At 37.4% G+C, this 24,075-nt stretch overlaps 2 protein-coding genes across 2 annotated transcripts in view; one reads left to right on the forward strand and one right to left on the reverse strand.

Annotated features, from left to right (window-relative positions):
* The window catches only part of LOC146003821 (acyl-CoA Delta-9 desaturase-like), a 127,706-nt gene that overhangs the window by 100,381 nt on the left and 3,250 nt on the right, over nucleotides 1–24,075 (reverse strand). The window lies entirely within an intron of this gene.
* Nucleotides 179–21,390, forward strand: LOC146003387 (uncharacterized). Its single transcript, XM_083141668.1, has 4 exons — nucleotides 179–312; nucleotides 2,408–3,546; nucleotides 19,663–19,835; nucleotides 21,334–21,390. Exons 1-4 carry the CDS (start codon nucleotides 179–181, stop codon nucleotides 21,388–21,390), a joined length of 1,503 nt encoding a protein of 500 aa, XP_082997794.1.

Here is a 24,075-nt window from a genome sequence, read left to right on the forward strand (position 1 = left end):
TTTGATATTAATTCTTTCAGTATGAATAAAACTATTTTCTTTATAGGGAGATCATAGTGGTAACCTAGAGAAACATATCAAGCGGAGGCATCAAGATAAGCTGTCATTTCTGCAGAAGAAGAAAATGAGAAATGCTATCTCTAGTAATCCGAAAGCCAATATTCTCCTAAATGTAAAGATGACCGCAGACATCCTCAGGCAGTCTTGCATCCGACTCATCTCGGAGCACGGACGTCCTTTTTCACTGATGAATGACCAAGCATTTCAAGATATAGTGAATCCTCTTTTGGAAGCGATGCCAGCTTCTGACAGGTGCGTATTTTCATCAATGTCGTCAGATTGTCCTTTACATGTATTCCTTAGTATGTTCACATTGTATACGAATGAAATTATTTTCATTGTTAGTAACGGACAGTCTTAATCAGTGTTCGGAAAGTTACTCGAGTCAGTTGCTTGGTTCAAAAAGTAGGTTCGGTGCAGCTACTCAATTTAAAGAATAACTTACTTTTGCAGTTACTTTCTGTTGGATATTTTATTGCGAAAAATTGAACACACCCAATGATCATTAATTACAAGAAAATAAATATTTAAGAAATTTTATTTTGGATTTTATGTCTGTGGTATGTCATCGCATTGTAATATTATGACAACAATCAAGATTAAACCAAACACTGAAGTTTTAATGAGCAACTAGAAATGACGAATTGCAACAAAGCGTGGATGTCCTAAATTCAAAATGGAACGAAGCCCAGCTTTCTTGCCTTAGTAGGAGATTCCGAAAAAAAAAAGGAAACAAAAGCGTCCAGAAAAGAAATAGTTGGAAGCTAAACTACCCCTCTAAGAGAAAGGCCCTTAAATCAATTTGACGTATACAAACAAGACTAATTATTCAAATGCCAACAACTCTAAGCTGATTTTTCAAAGGATGACGCTTGGTCCGCGCATAGTCCATCGCAGCTATTTCTGGCTTTCAAGACAGAACCCACTCCTTAACTAGCTCAACTACTGTCCTCGCGTAGCTGGGCAGGACTGAAATTTTGGAGGGCTCCCACCAGGAATTTAACCCTGGACCGCTAGCGCCAAATGTTAAATCACTAATAATTTGGCTACGCGGGAGCCCATAGTTGAAACAGTGTTGCCAAATTTAACTTTTTCCCCCAACGCTACAAATTTTAAAGTTAAAAATTTGTCTTAAAGAATAGTAAAAGTAACGTCATAAAGTTACATCTATTGCAAAAATGAAACTCTGCTACGGTTACAGCTACCTTCTTTAGTTAGAATTCCTTAGAAATTCATTTCAGGTTACTTCAAATACATTGATTTTATTGATCCAGCCTCATGTAATGAAGGTAGAGAGTTCTGTATATCCTTACAATGTTTAGAAGGAATGCAATTACGTTAAGTTAGTTTTTCAAATAACTGTAAAACTAGTTACTCACTGACATAATCATGAGTAATTTCAACTGCAACAGTTACTCTTTGAATAAGTAAACTAAGTATAACTGTCTGGAAAAGTAATTTTCTGAAGACTGATATGTATGAGACACATTTTTTCATCAAATGATATTTAACACACTTTTGTACACTCAAACAAAACTAATTAATATAAAGTTTTCAAATATTATGTCAAATTTTCCTCAATTTTACAAAGTTGTTACATATACAGTGCGTTCGTTTTAAACTCTTATAACACAGGTTAGGTCGGAATATGTAATATAAATACTGTATAATTGTCTGCATGCTAGACGTTACGGGACGAAAATGCCGGCATCTGTCCCATATCACGTGCTAACTCTGCGCAGAGACAAAACAAACTCACTGTACTCCATATGCCTAGAGACAGGTTATGCTAACATTCTGTAGCTTTCCAGTGCTGGATGGAACTGAGCATGCAGTACAACTTATTTAGATATCCCCTATATACTATTGTTAATATATTTTAGAAAATAAAAAAAAATATAGGTGTCACATATATCCTTTTCACAGCCTTAGGTATATCTGAATGAAGCAAAAAGACCTATTGCCAAAGCCCAGTGCTGTGACCAGGGAGGGTGGTGTTATAACTTCCTCATTAGTTCAAACTTTACTAAAGAGCGTTGATTGCATCAAATAACACTGTTTATTGCATGCAAGCTGCGTTAGTTTCTAGACACACTGATAGAGGTTAACCTATTATGGTTTTAAATAACAATCTTTTTCACTTTCACCAAAAAAGTGTTCTGCTTTCTCATATTTGTAGCATTTGCCTAGTTGATGAAAGCTTGATAATATAATTAATTCATACTATTTGAAAAATATTTTTAAGAATTTTAATTCTATTTTGGGTTTGAAACAAATGTCTTGAAAATTTCAAAAATCAAGAAACAACTTATCAATTAAGGATTAAAGCAAATTTTATTCTCTGCAGGTTTATCGTGAACAAGGAAGGTGTACGGAACATGCTATTCAGTCAGGCCCAGCAGATCAGAGAAACAATACGCGGCGAAATGGAGGGAAAATTGATACATCTAAAAGTTGATTCTACTTCGAAAAATGGACGATCATTCTTTGGTGTCAACGTCCAGTTTGTTGTAAATGGGGCTCTCCAATTGCGTACTTTGTCAGTTCAAGAGTTATTTGTGTCTCAAACAGGTAGCAATTTGCGTTACGAATTGTTGAACATTCTGGATAAGTATAATGTGCCCGTGGAGAATATATATAGTTTAACTACAGACACTGGAGCAAACATGATTAAAGCCGGGAAACTTATTGGGGAAGATCAAGAAACAAAGATGTCTAATATTTCTCAAGACACTTACGAAGATGAAGATATTGAAATGGAATTGACGAGTAAAGATTATCGTCTCCAATCCGTTCGTTGCGCGTCGCATACTCTTCATTTAGTCGTGAATGATGCTCTCAATTCCATTCCTGAAGTTAAGGATATTATTGTGACATGTCAAGCAGCATGCCGTGTCTTACGATCGCCTACAGCACGGCGTCAATTGAATGCAGAATCACTGCCGGTACCATCCCTTGATGTCCCGACAAGATGGAACAGCACAAATGATATGCTCCAGTCACTTTTTACACTTAAAAAGTTCATAGGGGATTACTATCAAGAGCAAGTTAAAATAAAGCAAGAAGACTGGATATACATTGAGGCTATTTTGACGTCACTGGAACCAGCCAAAGTAGCCACAAAGAGGCTGCAAGAAGAACAGCTTCTACTTGGCGACTTCTACGGGATATGGCTGGAGTGTCGCCTTAAAACATCAACAATCAACACAGACCTTGCACGCCACATAGTAGAGGGCATGGACAAACGAGAAAAACAAGCATTATATGTCAATAACGAAGAGAGACTTCCATCATTATTTGAGTATCCAGGATTTCTTGCTTCTATTTACATGGATCCCAGGTACTTTTCTGTTTTAAGTGAAGAAAACATCCATGTGGCGAAGGTGTATCTCCAGAAGTTGTGGTTAAGACTTGAACACATGAAATCCTTATCAGTGTGTGGAGAGGTAAAGAAACAAGAAGATTCCAGCACTGAAGATGATGACAGTGACCATGTCACAAACTACTTAAAGAAACAAGATTTATTGCGGCGGAATACCATATCTGCACCAAAGTTTAATATTGCGTCATTATTGGACACTTACTTTGTTTCAACTCGAAGACTGAAAAGGACTGAAAATGTTTTAAATTTCTGGGAAATTAGAAAATCAAGTTGTCCCGAATTGTACATTTTGGCTTGTATTGTTCTCTCTACTCCTGCAACACAAGTTAGTGTCGAGAGACTCTTTTCATCTCTGAAATTCATACTAAACCCACTCAGGTGTAATATGGCAACCGAAATTATTGATGACATACTTGTTATTAGAAATAATTATATTTTCATGAAAAAAAATCTAACTAAATCTTCATTAAAAAGCAATCTCAGAAATAGCAGCACAGAATTGACTACAAACATTGTAGCAAACTTTGTGGAATCCAATGATACACCACAGAAAGATCTTGTACAACATGTTGAAAATGTGGGGAATATTACTGTCTAGATTAATAATGTATATAATTACTTGATTTTTTTTGTGATCTTATAGTTCATTATACATAAGTAGCTGTAACCAAAGAAAATCTTTTCAGAGGTTCCATAAGAAGTAATTTAATTAAAAGAACAATTTTGCTCGTACTTGTTTAATGTTTCCTAGTAATTAATACATTTAGTTTTGAGTAGCTGTCTTACCTGTTCACAAAATTGCACAGATATACTGATGTTATACAAGAGTATGAAATATATTTTTATTCATGTCAAATTTGTGGAATTCTGTTTAGTTTTAAATTGACACCTGAAGGAAATGACAGTGTATTTGCTTTGTTTTGAAAGATACAAAATTTCTCTAGTTTTTTAAGTAATAAGGTCTTTTTTTTCCTTGTTTTAGAATTTACCTTGGAATGATTAAGAGAATAATAAAGATATTCAACAAAATTTTAAAAACTGTTTCAATATATACTTTTCAGAACCTCCGTTCTATTCTTATGCTTATACAGTACGAATGCATACTTTAAATATATGTATATTTACATTTTTTTAAAAAAAATTGAGCTTCGATGTTGTAGGGAGTTGAATATATGGCAAATATTGTTATTCCTTGGTTGGTGAACAAATCCTAATTTTTTTTTATTGTATTAATTCCCATGATATCTATTTCTTTGTGAGAGATTAGTGTAAATTTTTAGATTTTTTATGATAAATTTGACAGCCATTTTAGAATGTACCTCAAAATGTAACATTTAGAGCAAATTACTCAGGAACACCACTCAATAACAGACGTTACTGTTAGCCTCCTAATATGTAACCTAAAATCAATTCTTGTTTTTCAAACACGCTACTTCCTAAGGTTAAGTTTAGTTCTCTTGTTATAAAATTCTCTTAATAAAATATCAAAAAATGGCAACATCATTGTCATTATCTTGTCTAAGTAATTATTGCATGGCATCTGATAAATTATCAAAAGACGCACGCAAATGCAAATTAATGTACATTAATTACCTTGATGGACGCACGTGTCTGCCTGTGTGTGTATCCAAATCAGCATGTTACTTTCTAATGTTCTGGACAATGAGTTTTTGAAGAATGGAAACCGAATAGTCAATCACTCTACTACCAAATCATCCCGTGTAACAGCATGGAATGTAAATGGAGATGACAAATAGCATCCACATATCTTTTGAACTTGACTCATTTTGTTAGAATCAGTCGTTCCACATGTCTTATCGAAACCTCAAAAATACTGAACCCACAATTGTAATATTAAAATGGGCTCCAATAACTATCAAAGTTTAATTTTTGCATGGCTGAGTTGGGGTCATGTAAATTCTTGTCCTCGCTAAAGTACAGTATGCGTACGTTGCACAAAACTATATAAAAACAAAGTAAATTTGTTACACACACATAAGTGCGCGCCCGCAATTGCATAGCTGAAAGTCTACTGAACACACACACACATCAACTTTCGAGCACTAACGATGACCATTGCCATAAGCACAATCTCTGGCGTGTGTCCAAACATGCACTTCTATGTTCACTATCTAGTAGTAGCAATTTATGGTAGAAATCAATGGTCACTAAAAGTGCATGTTACAACGTCTGCCCACACCTGGGAGTTAGGAATGGAAGACATCGCCATTATGTTATTAAGTGTCCTGTTCAAAATGTCCTTACTTTTATTTTTAAGAAATTTGCCAGAGAACGAAGCGCGATAGTTTTCAATTACATAGAAAATGATGCACCCCCTCAGAGGAGTAACCACAAATTCTTGTCTGCGGGGGGAGTACTTGGATAAACTATTAATAATAGTAGTAATAATGGCACTATTATTATACGTACACAATTTATATAGCCTATATTAATACATTACATAATGAATTCATTCGCCCCCACAACAAACAACAAAAAATATGCCTCTGAAATGTGTGCGCTTCTTCTCCCCCAAACAATTGTTCATACATTTAAGACTCAACTGTTTGTAATAGTCTGACGTACTTACTTCTTGTTACTTCTCCCTCTGGTAATTTACAATGCATTACAGAAAATAAATTGCTAGCGAAGCGATCAAGAAAACTTTTAGATCCAAATTTTTGCAAACTGAAAACAATATTGATTTAATATGGCGCAAAAAAATCATGGAGGCCCATGACATTCTCTTTTACATTTTTTTTTCTATTTACATCGTTCGGCGTCCAGGGCTGACTGCCGCCGTCCCCTATACATCGACCACAAGGAAAAAAACCTTGGGACGAAAAGTCCCCGCGCAGCTTTCCCTTCTTCCCTCCACCTCGGGCCATAAGGAAGCATGGTCCACTCTCCCCCTCCCCTACAAGCGGGAGTATGGTGTACAGGAGTCGTGGGTCTGCGCAGGTTGTTTTGCTCATGGTTCCACTATAGCTAAGGGTTTGAAATTGACAAGACTGTAAGAAAAGCAGATATTGCGAGCGAAACGAGCTAGACAATTTTATATAACTTTATTTACATTTGTATAAAGATATAAATCGAAAGGGGGCAATTGCCCTTCTGTGCCTCCTTGCAGATGCTCTTGACCGTCTGGAAGAAATAATGCACGAAAGACGTGAAAACTAAATCCGTCTTTAGTATCGTTTTGTCCTGCAACTCTTAGATTCTGCAACCTTTCTTTCCATAGTTCAATGTTTGCAACCTTACCCCTTAGAATTGATTTCCGTCCAAGGTTGAGGCCCAATCTCCCCCCCCCTGTGGTTGCGCCACTGCACCTTCTTTAGCCGTAGTTGTTTTGTGAACTTTCATTGGCTTAAAAATACTTCATTTTCTTCAAGAGCATAATATAGTTTAATAACCGGCGATAAAATTCCTCTCCCCTAAATTTCTGGATTAAAGTATAATAATATAGGGGCATGGAAATCTGAAAGGGGGGTGCGGATGGCCACCTCTCTCCTTTAGAAAACGAATGTCAGCTAAAAGTATATATTTCACACGTATAATTTGATTCCAGTCATAGTAATTTACATTAATTATTATAATGGGTATGCAGGAATGCGATAATTTCGAATTCAAGTGGTGTTTCTTGAGGGGGCAACACTATTATCGGGGTAATATGCCCCATGGAAAAATACCTCGCTTCTCCCTCCGTCGAAAATATCTGCAGACGTCCATGATTAGGGCGGGGCATTAACCCCCCCTTTGGACTTCGTGCGCACGCCTATGGCTACTCATTTCTACACTACATGGAAGGTTTATTCAATTTCGAGCCAAAAATGTAATTTTCAAATCAGGGTTTTTAAACGTCCACGAACCCATCAACTAATGGGTTCTATTGGGTTCCGCAACAATACCGGAACCTGTTCTATCACAGTGTAAATTCGGTCCAAGTTGCGTATTGTTTCATTTCAAATATGGAACTTAGACCGTCTTTAAATTGATCCGGAACGAAGGACCCTGTGCCGTATTTCAATTGATCCAGAAAAAAGGTTCCTGGAACTTATTTAAATACCTTAAACATAAAAAGGCTCTTTACGGTCCAGATCCATTTATGCTTGCTAATATTCCCTGCTGAACCTGAATTGAATTGATTTAAAATTCCTGATCCTTTAACAACCCTGGTGGAAATTCATTAATTTACAAACAACCATATTTTTAACGAAACATTAATCCCACACAATATACTGAGTTATTTTTCGCAATGTTCCAATGAATGGCAAGAGATTTGGGCTATTCCTTTTTCTTCCTTGATGTTTAATAGATTATATTTGTCACGCACCTATAACGTTACTAGCAAACATTTGTGAATTGTTCTTTCCTTGTAACGTTAACATCTACCATACTGAATTTATTTACGTTCCTTATGCAGATGGTATGTACCCAACTGCATTTTGTTCCGTTCCGCTACAGTGGTTTACATTTTGTTACATTCCTATGTAACGTTAATTAACCATATTGCCTTTCACTTCGTTCCGTTACGGAGGATTGCATTCATTACGTTCCTATGTACCGTTATTTACTACCATGTTGCATTTCGTTACGTTTTTTTGTAACGCTAGTATATACCACAATGCATTTCGTTACTACGTTCCTTGTATCCTTGTAACGGTAGTATATACCATATTGCATATTACGTTATGTTCCAATGTGCTCATTTCGTTCCGTTCCTTTATAACGTTAATATCTACCATAATACATTTTGTTACGTTCTCTGTAACGTCAGTCTGTAACATATTGCATTTCGTTACGTTCCATGGGTACCAGCAGCTGAACCATACTCTTCCTCCTACAAAATGGAACGTACCGTGTAACGCAAATTGGGTACGTTACGACTCCCTGGTGTGAACTGAGTGCGTACTGTAATTTTCTTTAAGATTTATTATTCTCTTGATTTCGCTTGATTTGCTTGGTTCGATCAGTCTGTCATTAGCTAGATAGATTACAATTGATTTCCTACATGTGGTAGTAGGATCGGCTTCTTTGGTGTACGCCAATGTTATTATTCTCCTTGTTCATTAATATCAGCGGAGCAGAGGAGGAAGTTTTTATAAAATATTTTGCAAATCGACAATAGTATTGATATTGTAGATCGGTACTTATACGTATTGAGTGATTTTGTCACATTATCGAATGCTGAATTACATATTGCACAATAACATCGTTCTTCTCGTGATTTGCTGGATAATTTCAGAGATATTTGAAATTTGTAAAACAGCTTGATTTTCAGTGAAAGTTGATCAAAACTTGGGATGCCAATATAATAAGCATCAATATATGCTCAAAAATGGGTGCTAGTATTTGACAGGGATGTTATAACACTTCTGGACGCGAGACTAAAGTGCACACCCATAGAGCCAGACCACGAGCCGCCACTACTTAGAAGTGTAACCTTTCTTGAACCTGAACTTCTTGAACAAATGCGTTCAAGGACACGTGGATTATTATTAATTGGAAAGTCGTAGACCATAATTGCTTCCTTTGGAACAATTTTGATAAAAAGAGAAAGAAATAGCGAGTAAATATTGCTTTCAAAACATTTTTGCATACTATATTTCCTGGTGTACAGGCTTTAAGAAAGTGGCAGTATCCGGAGGCTGTCTTGGGTAAGTGAGGAACATGGACCACGCGTATTGAAAGCGGAACGCGGAGTCATTGGAATCAGGTTATCAACGTGACAAACACTGCTTTTTACATCACGAAGACGTTGAGCAATTCTTGTTAGCACTCCAGCCCATGAAGCACTGTCCTGTCTTTGTTTGTTTTTTGCCCCTTCTTCGATAACCTTATGTAATTAAGGAGCTAGGGAAAAGGGCAATGAAAACCTGTGAGAAGATGAAGAGTATGGATGTGCAAATAGAAACGCGCGCATTATATTTCATATGCTTGTTATGAACTGTTATTATAGGAATCTTTACGTTGTGCAATCTCTTCTTTATGGGCAATTTCGACTTGAGTGCTTCATATCCGGAAATGAACGTTACCAGTTCACTGCAATGACTTCGAAACAAAGCAGGGAATGTTTATGTATTAGCCATTGACGGAATTAGTGGATAAAAGGGGGGGATAACAGTAGCACGTGCACTTTAAGACGATGACTAAACCCCGCGACAGGTTAACTTTGCAGCAGGTTTTATTCTACACGTAGACTATTTTATACACTTAGATGACGTAATCTATGTAAACAACATGGCGAAAGGTGATAACTTAGCAAAGGGCGCCGTGGAAGTAAGACAAAAATAATCTGCGTATCAGTTGCTGATGTGTGAGGAGAACTTTTCATACGCTCCCTTCCAAATTCGATCAATTTCTCACCTAGGAAGAAATAATTTAGGAAATAATCTAGTGTTTTGTGGGAAACAGACCACTCTTACCTCACGACTGCCATCTGTTGTTGTTTTTTGCATACTATTTATCTTCCACCATAGTTGATAATAGAATAGAAGATAAAATTTGTTGTAAATTGGATTCTTTTCATTTCGTTAGGAACCAATACAGTTGAAAATGTCACTTTCCTTTCATGAAACCCTTGAAAATTAATTCTAATGCACTTTAGATTCTCTACGTAGTCTATGTAAACTACGTGTAGACAACGCATGTAGACGTAAACTTATAGTCTACGGCACATCACTGGTATTAGTCCGCTCGAGAATGGCTCTCAGCTTCTCCCGTGCCAGTCTTACCTCAACCGCCAAGCTCTTCATATCCCAGACTGTGAGAAAATTGGCAGTTTTACACCTCAACTACATTCTGTCTGCACGTTTTGTTCTGTATATGCGAAACGTTGTTGCAAACTTAACCTCTCGCGGGGCTTAAGTATTATGGCTTGATTTTAGTTGTTTATCTTTGCTTTTCTCCCATTTTTGGCTAATCGCTAAGATAAATTGAATTGTTGTTTTAAGTCCGGTTAGGCACAGAAAGGCTAATCGAGACTGGGCCTATAGTTTAAAGTGGGATCCGAACCACTGTGCCCCGAAGCCAGGACCAACTGATTACAAGCCGACGACATTACCACCACGCCATCGGGGAGGTCTCGCGAAGGTAAGAATGAGCGGATGATATGCACGGGCGTGCGGAAGGGGGGCAAAGGGACCAGGCCTCCTCCCGTAAAATGGATATTACTTAAACTTATATATTACACACGTGCCGATATTTCATTTCATTCACAGTAATTTATGTTAATTATTGGAAGGCAGTTGCAGAAGCATGATAGCTTCAATTCGAAGAAGTGTTTCTTAGGGGGCAACATTATTATGAAGGAAAGAAAATATATCTCGTTTGCCTTCCCCTGAAAGAAAATATTATGCTTGTCCCTCCCAGGAAAAAGAAATCCTGCGGACGTTCATGGTGAAATTGGTGAAAGGACGGATATTCATAAAGAATACACAAACCAGGATTCGAACCCGGGACCCCTGGCGTTGTATCTATCTGTGAGACCAAATGTTATGAAATGTCTAATGGTAATGCCATAGTTAGATTCCAGTAAAATAAACTAGGGTCCCTCAACACCTGACCTCTGTGGCGGAGGGGTCTCAGGTTCGAATCACGTCAGGATATGGATGTTCTCTTATCACATCACTCATCCTCCTCGTCGCGATTTGCCAAAAGTAGCAGAAGAGCAACGCTAAATAACAAAATTATCCTGTTTTTCAGACTACCAAAGAATACGAAAAGAGAAAGTTTTGTACAAATAAGACAATCGGTAGTGGATCTGTTTGACGTTGAAATGTGCCGCCTCTGAAAATCGAATCCGAGACATCTTGATTCAATAATGTTAACATACAACAAAGCTAATATACACCAGCAATTACAGCAGCGACAATATAAATTTTAACCCCTCGCCTTCTGCATCACTGGGAAGTTTCATCAGATCAAACGTTGTTGTTTTATAAATTAGAGTTCACGGAAATTTCCATTACTTTTATAAAATAACGAGCACAGTCTGAGTTTTTGAATGTTTGTATATTTTCCGTACCACATATATAATTAAATCAGAATTATAAACATGCTATTACTAGCCAAATTTTAAAATCTGCAACGATATGGTGGAGACGGTTAAATATTAGAATGCATTGCATAGTTATTCATGCTGTTACCACTTGAGCCTTCTTTATTAATGCCACCCCAGCGCAAGAATTAATTACTTATAATAGAATCTTGTATTAATTAATAAATTAACTGTTTTAAGTGCATATTTCATAACTTATCTTATTTGGATTCAAGGCTTTCTGAGCCCGTACGTGAAAGGAAAATATTCCTGAGAAAATGGGCCTGACGCCTGAATTATTCTTAGTTTTGTTAACCCCTGTGTAAATGTATATGTATAAGGTGAGCAGTAGCCCATCTCAGCCCCCCACCTCTTTGTCCTTCCAAACATACAAGAGAATTTTTATAAAGCAGGAACCACTCACACACAAGAGAACAATAAGACAGAAATTCAGAAAGAATGTGGTAGAAAAATAAAGAGAGCAAGGCAAAAACAAAATGGTAGATAAGGAGTAGGAGGCAGAACGAAAATAAAATAGTGTAGGAGAAGAGAAAGAAAGAAAATGAGAAAACTAGAAAGAGTTAAGTAGACAGAAGAACGGGAAGAAAAGGAGAAATGTAAAATGGTTTAGAGGAGAAAAAACGAAAAACAGCGAACAAGAAGAAAAGGGACAATGGACGAAAGGCAAAAAGAAACAGCGGAAAAGGAGAGACAAAGAAATGGAAAACTAAATAGAGAATATAGAGAAAAACGTGAGTAAAGTGAAAAAACCAACGAGGCAATAAACATAAAAATTACGGAGAAAAGAAAAGACAGAGAAATTAGCAGAACAAAGCTCATGATGTAATGACATAGGATAGTAGTTACTTGTCCAATACTCTGAAGCATATCAAATAATTGTTTCTTGCTTATGTTATTAAGAGAGTCAAGATAATATTTAAATTTTCCATCGCATTTACAAGAATAAGAAATACATAGTTGCCAAATAATAGTTCAACTTTTCACAATAATAAAGGTAAGCTAGAAACTTATGAAACTGGATTGTACGATTTCGCTTTCTCATTTCCGTTGGAAGTGCATTGCGCATGGTATCATCTAGCGGCCAAATGCGGAAGCGTGTGGAATAGTGTGCAATACATAATAAAATGTGGTACCTTCTCTCCATCCATCAGCGTGGCAATACAAGTAGTATGTTTAATTTCCTTCTACAAAAATGAAGTTGCAGAAACAATATTTTTTTTTCATTAACCCTAAATATGATACTGAAAAAGCCCTTGCTGTAATTGAAATTCTCTTGCGAAACTATCTCCTGGCCATAACGTAACGTATGTGAATGTTTTCACGAGAATAGTACTAAGACCTATTTTCTTTTTTCCGAAAAAATAACAAAAACTGAAAGCAGAATTACACTAGACCTATACCCAAAATGTAAAATTGTCAATTGTAAGAGGCCTTTATGCTGTGGAGGTAATAGAAATGTGATTTATTTGTCAATAGATGGCACTGTTAAATTACTAGTTAAAGTGACGTCACCAGGTGGAAAATTGCATTTTGCTTTAATTTTAAATGTCATTGTTTAGAAGCTGCTTAATTGTTGAAAATTGTTACATGAACGCTATCTGCCCATTTTAAATCATTTTACAACTTGTATTGCGTTTGTGTGAAGTAACTCTTCTATATATTTAGGATAAAAGGATGAAATACATCTACCCGAAAATTGTTCGACGTAATTTCCACTTCGTATTTGTTGTCACATGTAGAAGGCGTATTGATATAAGCATCAGTTTGTTGTGTAAAATAATCCGAACTTGTTTATAGTTATATTCAAATGTTTTTCCATATTATCGTTTCATTTTTAGATGAATGAACTGTCAAGTCATGAGTGATTGCTAAGTAATGTTTGTTTTGTCTGCTATTGGGTATTTGAGACTTTCCTTTAGTTCGGAAAAGGGGATGGGGATTCTGATGATTAATGTCGTGAAAGAAACGTAGTAAGGGGGGAAATCTTCTGTTTGCCGTTGATACGTTCCTGTGTTAGTGTTTGGTTCAAGAAAAATGGATCTTTAAAGCACTAAGATTCTGAACGTAGTGAGTGTAGGCAACATTAATGATTGCAGCGAAGTTTTAGGATTGTTGCAAAAATGTCTATGAAGTATGAAGATGACAGGATCTACGTGTATGCAAGTTATAGTAAACCAACATACAAGCTGTGTTCAATCTATGTTTTATTTATAAGCTTTCTGGGGGAGAGACAACGATTCGTGATAATCGAATGCGATGCAGTTTATACCTCGAGATTATGTTGTATACATGTTAGTTGTAGTAGTGTTATCAGACGTCTGTTAACCACATCATATGTAATTATATTGCTCTTACGAGTCAAAGCGATGTTCAAACGAGAGTAAGTACTGACAAATAGATTGTTTAAATGCGTCAAATCTTCTTTGAATACACGTATAAAGGGATTCTTGAGCAAAATCTTATCTTGGTGCATCATTGCGTTCGTTGATATGAAAGCCGTGTTTATTCGTAGTAAAGACGGTCATTTGTTTGAATTATGATTGTGCTGTGGCTGTACCAAGAACACTTGATTTGTTCAAAATTCCTCAGCAAGGTAAATAATTTGAACGCTCACAGTTTCATAAAACTTTATTCATATGATCATAGTTAGGATTTTACCAAACACGATCTAAGTATATACCGATATCTTTTGAGAGAAACATTCATCGTTTGCTTTATTACGACGTAACCAGTATACAATCTTTACATGGTTATTTCTATTATTTAAATGTTTGAAAACTTTGGTAGCATGGAAGCACGAATTGATTCGTTCAGGTATTCATGAACATTTCGGTAGTTATTTGCCGTTGACAAAATTGCGTTATATGAAACAAGAATAAAAAAGAAATTAAGCCTCTACGCCGGTAATATCACTTTGTACACAGAGTAGTCTACAGTAACACTGCTTAGTGTACGAGTTTGTGAATGCACTATATTTATGTATTCTTAATGTAGTTAAATTGTTTGATTGTCATTGTGGAATTCTGAGGTTTGCATATTGACTGTTTTAGCCTATTTTATCTTTATTTTGAACACTTATTTAGTGAATACTTTTATGCATATTCTGTTTTTGACTACTTAACAAATAAGTTGGGGTCAACTTGTTCAATTCATCTGAAGACTTCAGCTTATCTGGGGGTACTGTGAGGCTATACTGTAAAACCTTACTAGAATTTTCTGTCTCAATTCGGTTTTGGTTCGATTTTTCAATTATGAATGATACTATTCCATTGTGATCGAGGTACGCAGGTCAATAACCGCTACAGAGAAGAAAGTAGTAGGGAGGCAGGGAGAGGGGAAGCAGTTTCGGAGGCGTAGTCAATTCAATTCAATCCTCAATACCTTATACAAAATGCATAGTTGGGTAAAATAAACTTTTAGTTACCTAGTTTCTCTTGTTTGCTCGGGAGGTGGCAGAATTCCAAACTCAGTTTACACTATTCCGATTAGGAACTCTTTCAAAATTCTATGCTCGATTCGCACTTATGTTAACTTCCCTTTTCGTCTAATGACGTTTCCACCTAATGTCTTATCAGCATAAGACAATCGAATACTTTAAAATAAATCAAATCAATCAATCAGTCATTGAAATATTAATGGTGAATTCCCCTTTCTTATTTGTATTTTTGGCTAATCGTTACTAAGATTAGATGATATGCGTGCCAGAAGTGAATGACCTGTTGGAAGCGTAGCACAGCAGATCTCCAGTCTCTTCAAATTTCTTTATCATCTTTCTTAACCCATGCGTCGTCATGGGCCCCTTTCGAAGTCCTTTCGCATGACGATAACTTCACAGTGCAGCTGCACTATTACTGCCGTTCTGATAAAACAACTTCACCAGCAATGCACGTTCTTTCTTATTTAATGGCATGGTGATCACTTCCGAACTTCTGTTCAGCACTCACGTTAAGTGATTTAGCTGAGTTATTAATTAGAAAGACATTTGTTAGTGGCTGGAAGTTGCAAGAAAATAATCTCTAGTTTATTGCAAGATTGCAAGGTAAAGGCTAATCCATAACCAATTGGAGCAGTTTACGTCATTATTACAACACATCATGGAAGTACAGCGCCACATTTCAACCTGGTGGCGGAAAATTGAACTATTTTTTTATGTCGCCATCCTCTTCCCCATGGACTGCATAGTGGATTCACCAACTTTCAGAGTTCTACGATGCCTCAAACAGGCTACAGAGGGCTCTGAGTTGGGTAACTTTAATTCTGGCCACCCGGTATATATTTAGTTATTGTAATCAAAATATGGAATTAGATATGAACTTACATTTGTGAAATTGGCAATTTTAGTTAAGCAAGCGGTTCACCTAACTGAATAAACTATTTCAAGTCTACATGACAGTAGCTGTAATGCAAAAATCTAAACACAAAAATGGATTACAAAGTTTCTTTTGAGTACTAATTCGTGAATCTCCTATTGGGCCTAATCACAAATTTATATTGACCGAAGCTGCGTTCAATATCACAGGGGATGTTTTTAAAATATGAAATAGATTTCACAGCGAAAGCTTGAGTTTGCATTGTCTATTCTTGACAAGACAGATTCATTGTCTATTGCTAAGGTTTAAAATAAACAATGTACAAAACGAACAAAATGCAGATGAACTCTAAACTTTTGGTATGTAACAAAAGAAAAGAAAATGTACTATCAACATGAAAATGGAATATTTGCTGGAAAACGATTGAAAATATATACATTGTATGTAAAAATAACTAAAATATGTAAAATATGTGCTAATATATGTAAAATAATAAAAACAGCATTTTTGGAGCTTACATGCCAATATTCGCAAAAATAATACAAAATAACATTGATTTTAGCATCGTGTAAATATATGTATTTACAAATAAATCTGTTCCCTGACATTAAAAATAATAATAATATTAACTATTGTAACTATTTTTATTTTGGAAAACATTGGTTTAATATTATTATTATTTATATTTCATTTCATTTTAAAAATAATAATCATAAGCATAATAATAATAATTTCATCATTGTTATTCTTTCTACTATTCAAGTTTTATCAATGGCTTAAACTACCCCTACAAAAATTCTGGCGACGCCTATGAGTGCGCAGTTAAGTGAAATGGAAACGAAAAGATGTAGAAGGCATCACCAATGGCGCAGTGGGAACTTCGTCGGTTTGTAATCAAGGGATCCCTGGTTCGATACCCGTTGGAGGCACATAGTGGTTAGGATCCAATGTTATCCTGCAAGTCCAGTCCCAATCTGTGCATAAAGCGGACATCAAACCCAAATCCAAACACACGAATCAAGAAAGAAAGCGAATCTTCGACAAGGTATGTAGATTACGTGTCAGTCCTCACGGCTGCAGATCTCGTGTATCATGTAGTGAGGTTAACAGCAAACAGCTTCATTGTTGGGTCGAGAGGAAGAGGGGGGCAGGGGTGTAGGAGAAAGTTCCTACGTGCTGCTAAACGTGCTTCTGATGGACTTCGCGAATGAGGAAACGGAGTGTCCCAATCGGCGCCCGCTGGTCACGTGTTAAGAGAGTCTTCCCAGATTTGCAAACGTCAAAGGGGGGATAAAATCAGGTCGCGACCTGCTGATTGCAGAGTGCAAGGAAGATAGATGATGAAGTGAACTTACGAGAACGTTGGGAAATACAGTGAGTGTAAAAAGTGTTTTGACACTGCAGTAGTTACGTTAATAATGGATTCTCTTGGCGTTCTGGATGAAGGTAGGTGAGCGGGATAAGAGTGTAATGGTTCTACCTCAAATTCTTTCTTTCTTGGCACAACAACGAAATAAAAATATCAAAACATAAATAATCCAGGAACAATTATAACAAAAATGCCACAAATTATGGGCACTGAAAGTCTTTGGACACTTGAAACATTAAAAAGGACCTCTGTGAAACACGATCAATAAACCTGGACTGCCATACACGTACCACTGACCCATTCAACCTCTGGCCTCACAGCTGTCAGTTCGGAAGCTCCGTCTCATTGAATACGATAGTGTAACTATCTCCCAGAAGGAGAGAGTTCGCCGTCTTTGAACGTCGGCAAGTTATCCGGCTTCACAATCAGTGCAAATCGTTAAGGGAAATATCACGCTTGTCCGGAATTCCTAAATCAACAGTGCACGTGATCATAGATCGCTTTGGCGAAAGAAAAACAGTAGAAAATAAGTCGAGGAGTGGACGACCAAGAGTGTTTTCTGTGCAAGACGAACGTTTTTTTTTTATATACTATCAAAAAAGACCCCAAAACTAATGCTCCTACGTTGGCTGCAAGCCTTCAAGACCGAGGTAAGCAAGTTTCCTCCAGTACAGTTCGTAATGTATGCCGACGAAGTGCCTACCATGGACGAGTGGCAAGGAAGAAATGTTGGGTTAGTGCAATAAACAGAAAGAACCGCCTCGAATTTGCCCTATATCTCTGCAATTACGTCACAGACTTCTGGAACAAGGTCATTTTTTTCGGACGGAAGCATATTCAAGTTATTTGGGTAGGATGGTAGGCATATGATATGGCGGCAAAGAAATACAGAATTGGAGCCGCGAAACTTAATCCAACTGTCAAACACGGTGGCGGTTCACTCTTAGTATTGGCTTGTATGAGTGCTGCTGGGGTTGGCAAGTTGCATTTCATAGAGGGGACGATGGATCAGTACATGTACATTGATATATTGAAGAATAATTTGAGCGCTAGTGCGGCTTGATTACTTGTTTCAACAGGACCACGATCCTAAGCATACCGCCCTTAATACAAAATTGTAGCTGTTATATAACACCCCCAAACAACTTCACACCCCCTAAATCCCCCAGATCTGAACCCCATACAAAATTTATGGAGTGTATTAGAGAAAATAATAAGAAAAAGAAACATATCCAGCAAATCCGACCTAAAATTAGTATTGCAGGAAGAATGGAACGCCACTTCACCTCAGATTACTGCAGATCTGGCTCCAGCTCCGGGCAGTGATTCGTGCCGCAGAAATCGAACAAAATATTAAATTATTTTATTTTTGCAGAAAATATGGACAAGAATGGCAAGTGTCCAAAGACTTTTTGTGTTCAAATTATGTGATATTTTCGTTATTATTGTTTATAGATGGTTTATTTTTTATATTTTGTATTTTCCTGTTGTATCAGATAAACAAGTATATGAGGTAGAATAATGTGGTTTTCATTCAATTCGCCTATCTGCACCCACAACCCTGAGCGGATTCCTTGTTTACGTACCATCAATGGTGTCCAAACACTTTTTACACTCACTGTATATGCGCGCAATGTAATATTGAATTGTCTGTGTGCGCCAGCATCTTGGCTATTTCTAGGGAGATGAACTGAAGCGTGTTGCGTCAGTGTGTTGCGTCAGTGACCGAGCGCGTTACTTGTTCGACTCACGAAGGTCCTGGGTTCTAAAAAATAAGCTAAGTACTCGTAGACATGGAATAGTTTCCGGATCAGTGTTGCCACAACGTGAGAGCAGAATTATCCCTTTCCATTTTCAAAGTTTCCCTTACTCACGTGTAAAATTTCCCTTTTCTATTTGCAAAATTTCCCTTTTCCATTTGCGAAATTTCCCTTTTACATTTGCAAAATTTCATTTAATCAAATTTTCCCCTACGTGTGAGAAAATTTAATTTCTTACCGCAAAACTGCAACATGGATTTTTTGTTATTATTATTATTACCTAAATCCAGTGGCGGCGATTGGGTTCCAAAACTAGGGGGGCAAGGTGCAAGAAGTGTAGGGGCAAGAATAGTTTACTTTTCCTTGGTACATAAGATTTTGCATAGTGCGGGAAAGAAGTGGCAAAAAGTGGTATGGAAAATGCCCCCTATTCGGCACCACTGCCAAACTCGTACAATATTGCCAACTCACACAAATAATAAAATTTACTGAATAAATGATTGACTTTGGATTTCAATGAACTAGCATACAGAAGACGCAGGAGTACCTTCAAATAATTACATCTCATTTCATTAAAGACCTGTCCGTATACACTGCTGACACTCCATTCTTCTTGCTTTAGATATGTTGTGAAGCGTTCTAGATTCCTCTTCTTTATATATCCATAACTTCGTTGATTTCACTGCACTTTCATGTTCGTTTGCATTAAAAAATATTTGCAGTTTTTCTGCTCAACTATCTTCTTGCACAAACCGGTTCAAGAAAGGAAAGTGCACAGTGGCGTGCCTTGCAATTTCTTAAGGGCAGGAGGAACGGTTTTGTGTCCAGCCAGACGCGAAGACCCTCATCTGCTCCTCCTCAACCGACCTTTCCAAGCAGCGAGCTGGGGAAAGAGGTATGTTTGCTGGATGGTTATAGGAGGGGAGAAAACTTAGCATTACGCTTATGGGAGTATTTTTTAATTTGTTCTCTCGGGAATACCAAACTTCCGATGGCGAAGAAAAACACATGAACGGAAAGATGACACGTTGAGGACTTGATTAGTCGTGGGAGGGGAGGGAAGTCGAATATTCCAATTTTATTAGCCGTAACTTGAAGTTGTTGAGTTTCTTTTCTCCATAAGGAATGCATGGGAATCTGAAAATTATTATCTATCATATTTTTCAAACACCGTGTCCATTGAAAAATCGCTCCCGCTTGCAACACGGGGAGAAGTTCACTTTCCTCTATAGTCGGGTTTCTCTTTAGTAGCGGTGCCCATTCCAACGATATTGAAATAAATGCCACAGTGGTCCAAGTGAATGGAAAACCTTGCCAAAATCCCAAAATTGAGATTGCGAAAGTAGGTTTGGTACTCTTATAATTCTAGAGTAAAAAGGTCCATTCTATTGAAAACCACCTGATGTTACACAATAAGTGTCACCCTCAGTTGGCTAGGGACCATTGAAGTGTGGGTATGGTGTGATTTTGTTAGTTTATTGCAGAAAGGATTTTTCCACATAGTTTTGCGGTTTGAAACTTTTTTTTTGTTAGTTTTGAGCTTTCATTATAAGGAGATACTTTCGTCATCCGGTATAATCAAGTATTAAATTGTTAATGTGCCGGAACTGAAGTTAGTGCCAGAAGCCACAGATTTCTTCTTTTTCGATACTTCTCGTTGAGCTACAGAACGACTCAAACAAGCACAAGTTAAGATTAAGCCATCTTATGTTAGAATAATATTTCTAGTTTCAGGATCCAAAAGTAGTTTTGCCCGTTCTTGCTCCTTTTCAAAAAAAGTCGTAAAATGTAATTGGATACATTAGATCTTCATTCTTCCTAAGTTGGGTTGGGATGGACATCTGGGCAATTTCAATGTAAGCAGAGGGCCAAGGAAGAGGCATTTCACGACACAGACATTTTCTTCACATCCCTTGTGCAGCTTAAGATACACAATGAATGCAAGAAAGTAGGAAAATTTGGTATTTGACAAAATATTTGATCTTCAACGACAAGATTTTGCTATCCGATCAGGCTACAATTAAAAAAGGAAACCACGGTGTTATATGCGCTTACTTAGCCCAGATCTACACAATAGTGGCATGCTTGTGTGTGTGTGTGGAGGGGGGGGGCAAGACTCCCAAAAATACGAAGATAATAGACTTTAGCAGGAACGAAAATCTGGACATATTCCGTATTAGCCTCTGCAGGTTACATTACACTTTGTGGAACTGCATGGAAATCAAATCATGGCAGGTGAGTTGAAAGGCAAATAAACAGTTCATGAAGAAAATAAAACAGAATATACACGCCGAGATGAAGGTGGAAATAGGCATCATTATAGATGCACCAAGGCAAGTGGAAAGTGGGACGTCCAACGACAAGAATACCGAGAAGAATATTTTTTTCCCCAGAACTCCAAGAATGTGGTGGATATAACGGAAATAGACAGAGACCTCCTCAAGAAATAATCCTGTAGTCACTATCTGATGGACTTGGCCTAGACGTGGTGAAATTTGAGATGGGGACCAAGCAGAAAATTAAGCTGCGCTTCTCGCTCTATCAACATGCCAGCTTCCATTCACAAGATACTTGTCCATGGTCCAGCGATTATTTCGGCTGTTCTTCTGCCAATAGGAGAAATGTCAGAAGAGACTCAAGATGCCAAAGCATATAAAGAAGCAGTATCCGTAACACCATACTCGGACAAATTCTCGGGGGGGGGGAGGAGGAGGATGTAATCCGTCGACTCCTTAAATCCAGTCACTTCCACAGAGCAGTCTGAGATAGACACTTCAAAACGATGTATTGGACTTCCTTAATCAGTCACTGGCTGATGTTGAAACCGATCGAGATGGAAATTGTAAATACGTTGAACAACGCGTAAGTCGTAGTTTACTGTATTGTGAGTGCAATTGGCATTAAAATATCATAATACTGACCAATATTGTGTTGGCTCCCTAAAATGATAGAATGTGTGAAAAAAATCTGCATTCTGAGGTCACAGACCAAAAGATTAATTTGGACCAGGTTTTCCATGCATCTGGACCACTCTGATGCGAAACTGTCTGTCACTCTTCGGCTTAAGGGGGGTATGTTTTCTTGATTTTTCTAGCAGCCAGTCATATGATAGGCTATCGTTTTCTGGAGTTGCCGATCCTTTTCTTAGAGGCAGACAAAGGAAAGAGGGAATATGCCTCCCCCCTCAACGCTCGTGCGGCACGCCACTGAGCATAGTGTGTGTGCTCCCCTGTGTTTTGCACCACGAGGGGGTGTGGAGTTAGGGCCACACACTTTCTTTATCACGGCCAAAGATGGGGGGGGTGATGTGATCAGCACCACGCCCCTGGTCGCCTTTGCCCCCCTCCCCTCCCCACACTTTCCCCCAGGTACCCACTTTATACGACCCTGGGTGGGCGCCGGAGCCGCTTGAACAGGTGGAAAAAATCCCGCCGGTGATCGAACCTGGGTCTCTATCATGGTAGTCAGAAGCCTTAACTACTGAGCTACCGCGGCTCGCCCACTGAGCATAAGTGGAAGAAAAAGTTCCAGGAAACTGCGGAAGAGTTCCAGCTCCAATTCCAGCGAGAGATTATTACCCCTGCCTTTATAGAAACTATGTTCCTTTTCTTCTCTTTTTATGTTAAGATGACTTTGCACTTTTCCCCTTTCATGTCCTTTCTGATTTGCCCTGTGTCTACCAGTGTTGAATTGGATAGCTTAACAAATGCGCTGTTCATTTGTCAGAAGCGGCAGGCGTTGTTCAATATTAAGATTAGCACAGCGGAATCCACTAGATGTCTCTGATGGTTAGCGTCAAAACAGTGTGAGAACTACTCAAAAAATATCTCACTTGCGTTGTCAGAAATATTTTCAAGTGAATTCTTCGGTGGTCAGTGCTGTTGATTTTTCCTCTCTCTCTCTCTCTCTCTGGTGCCTTTCTCCTCTTTTCTTCCATATTCTTCTCTTTATTCATGTTCTCTTTATCTGTTTCTTTCTATTTCTTATTATCTTCAGCCTTTTATTACCCTTTCTCTCTATGTTCTTCATAGTATTTTTCGTCGCTTTTCCTCTCCCTTTATCGTACCTCTTCTTTTCTCTTCACTTTGTCTTTATCCCTTTCTCTCTGTCTGTCTGCCTGTCTCTATCTTTGCTAGGCTTTCTCTATTCCTTTTCTATGTACCTGTTTCTCTCTATTTTTTCTTTATCTTCCATCTCTCTCTCTCTTTTTATCTATCTTTTCTAGTCTTTCTCGGCAGCTTCTCTCTCTATCCTACTTCTCCTTTCTCTCCCTCTTTATGTTCTATCTATTTCTCTTTTCTTTGTGTTTATCCCCTCTCTGTCTGTTTCTCTCTCTTTACTCTCTCCCTATGTCTCATAGTCTTTCTCTATCCCTTTTCTCTCTGCATCTCTGTATTTATCTTTATCTTCCATCTTTATATATATATATATATATATATATATATATATATATTCTCCCCCTCTATCCCACTCTCTCTTTATCTATATTTCTATTCTTCCTCGATGGCATTTTTCCCTTTTTCTCTTTATCTTACTTCCACCCTTCTCTCTCAATTTATATTCTCTCTATTTCTCAATCCTTTGTCTCTATCCCTCTCTCTAATTGTTTAATTCTCTTTCTCTTTATTATTCATTTCTATCCATTTTCTCTTTATCTATTTTTAATCATTTTCCCTTCTTTATATATATATATATATATATATATATATATATATATATATATATATATATACAGGGTGTCATTTTAATGGCGCCCACGGACCACACATTCGTATAGAGGACGTGAAAACAAGCAACTTTTCTCAGTAACACTTTTCTCGTTGGTGCGTCGTTTCGACGCACCTCTATCCTTTCTCGATGGCTCATCTATATTTTTATCTATATCTTTCCTCCTCCCTCTCTCTCTTTATTTCCACTCTATGTATTCTCTTATTTCTTTGTCTTTAACCCTTGCTCTCTCTCTCTCTCTCTCTACATATATTTTCTAGTCCTTCTCTATCCCTTTCCTATTTGTCTGTTTCATTCTCTTCTCTCCCACTCTCTTCTTTCTTTCTATCATTATCCGTTTCTTTCTTCCTTTCTTTCCCTCTCCCCACACACATGTGTGTGTGCGTGTGCGTCTTATATAAAAATAC

Source organism: Lepisma saccharinum, chromosome 20, assembly GCF_977018435.1.
Source record: "Lepisma saccharinum chromosome 20, izLepSacc3.1, whole genome shotgun sequence".
Taxonomy (NCBI): Eukaryota; Metazoa; Arthropoda; class Insecta; order Zygentoma; family Lepismatidae; genus Lepisma; species Lepisma saccharinum.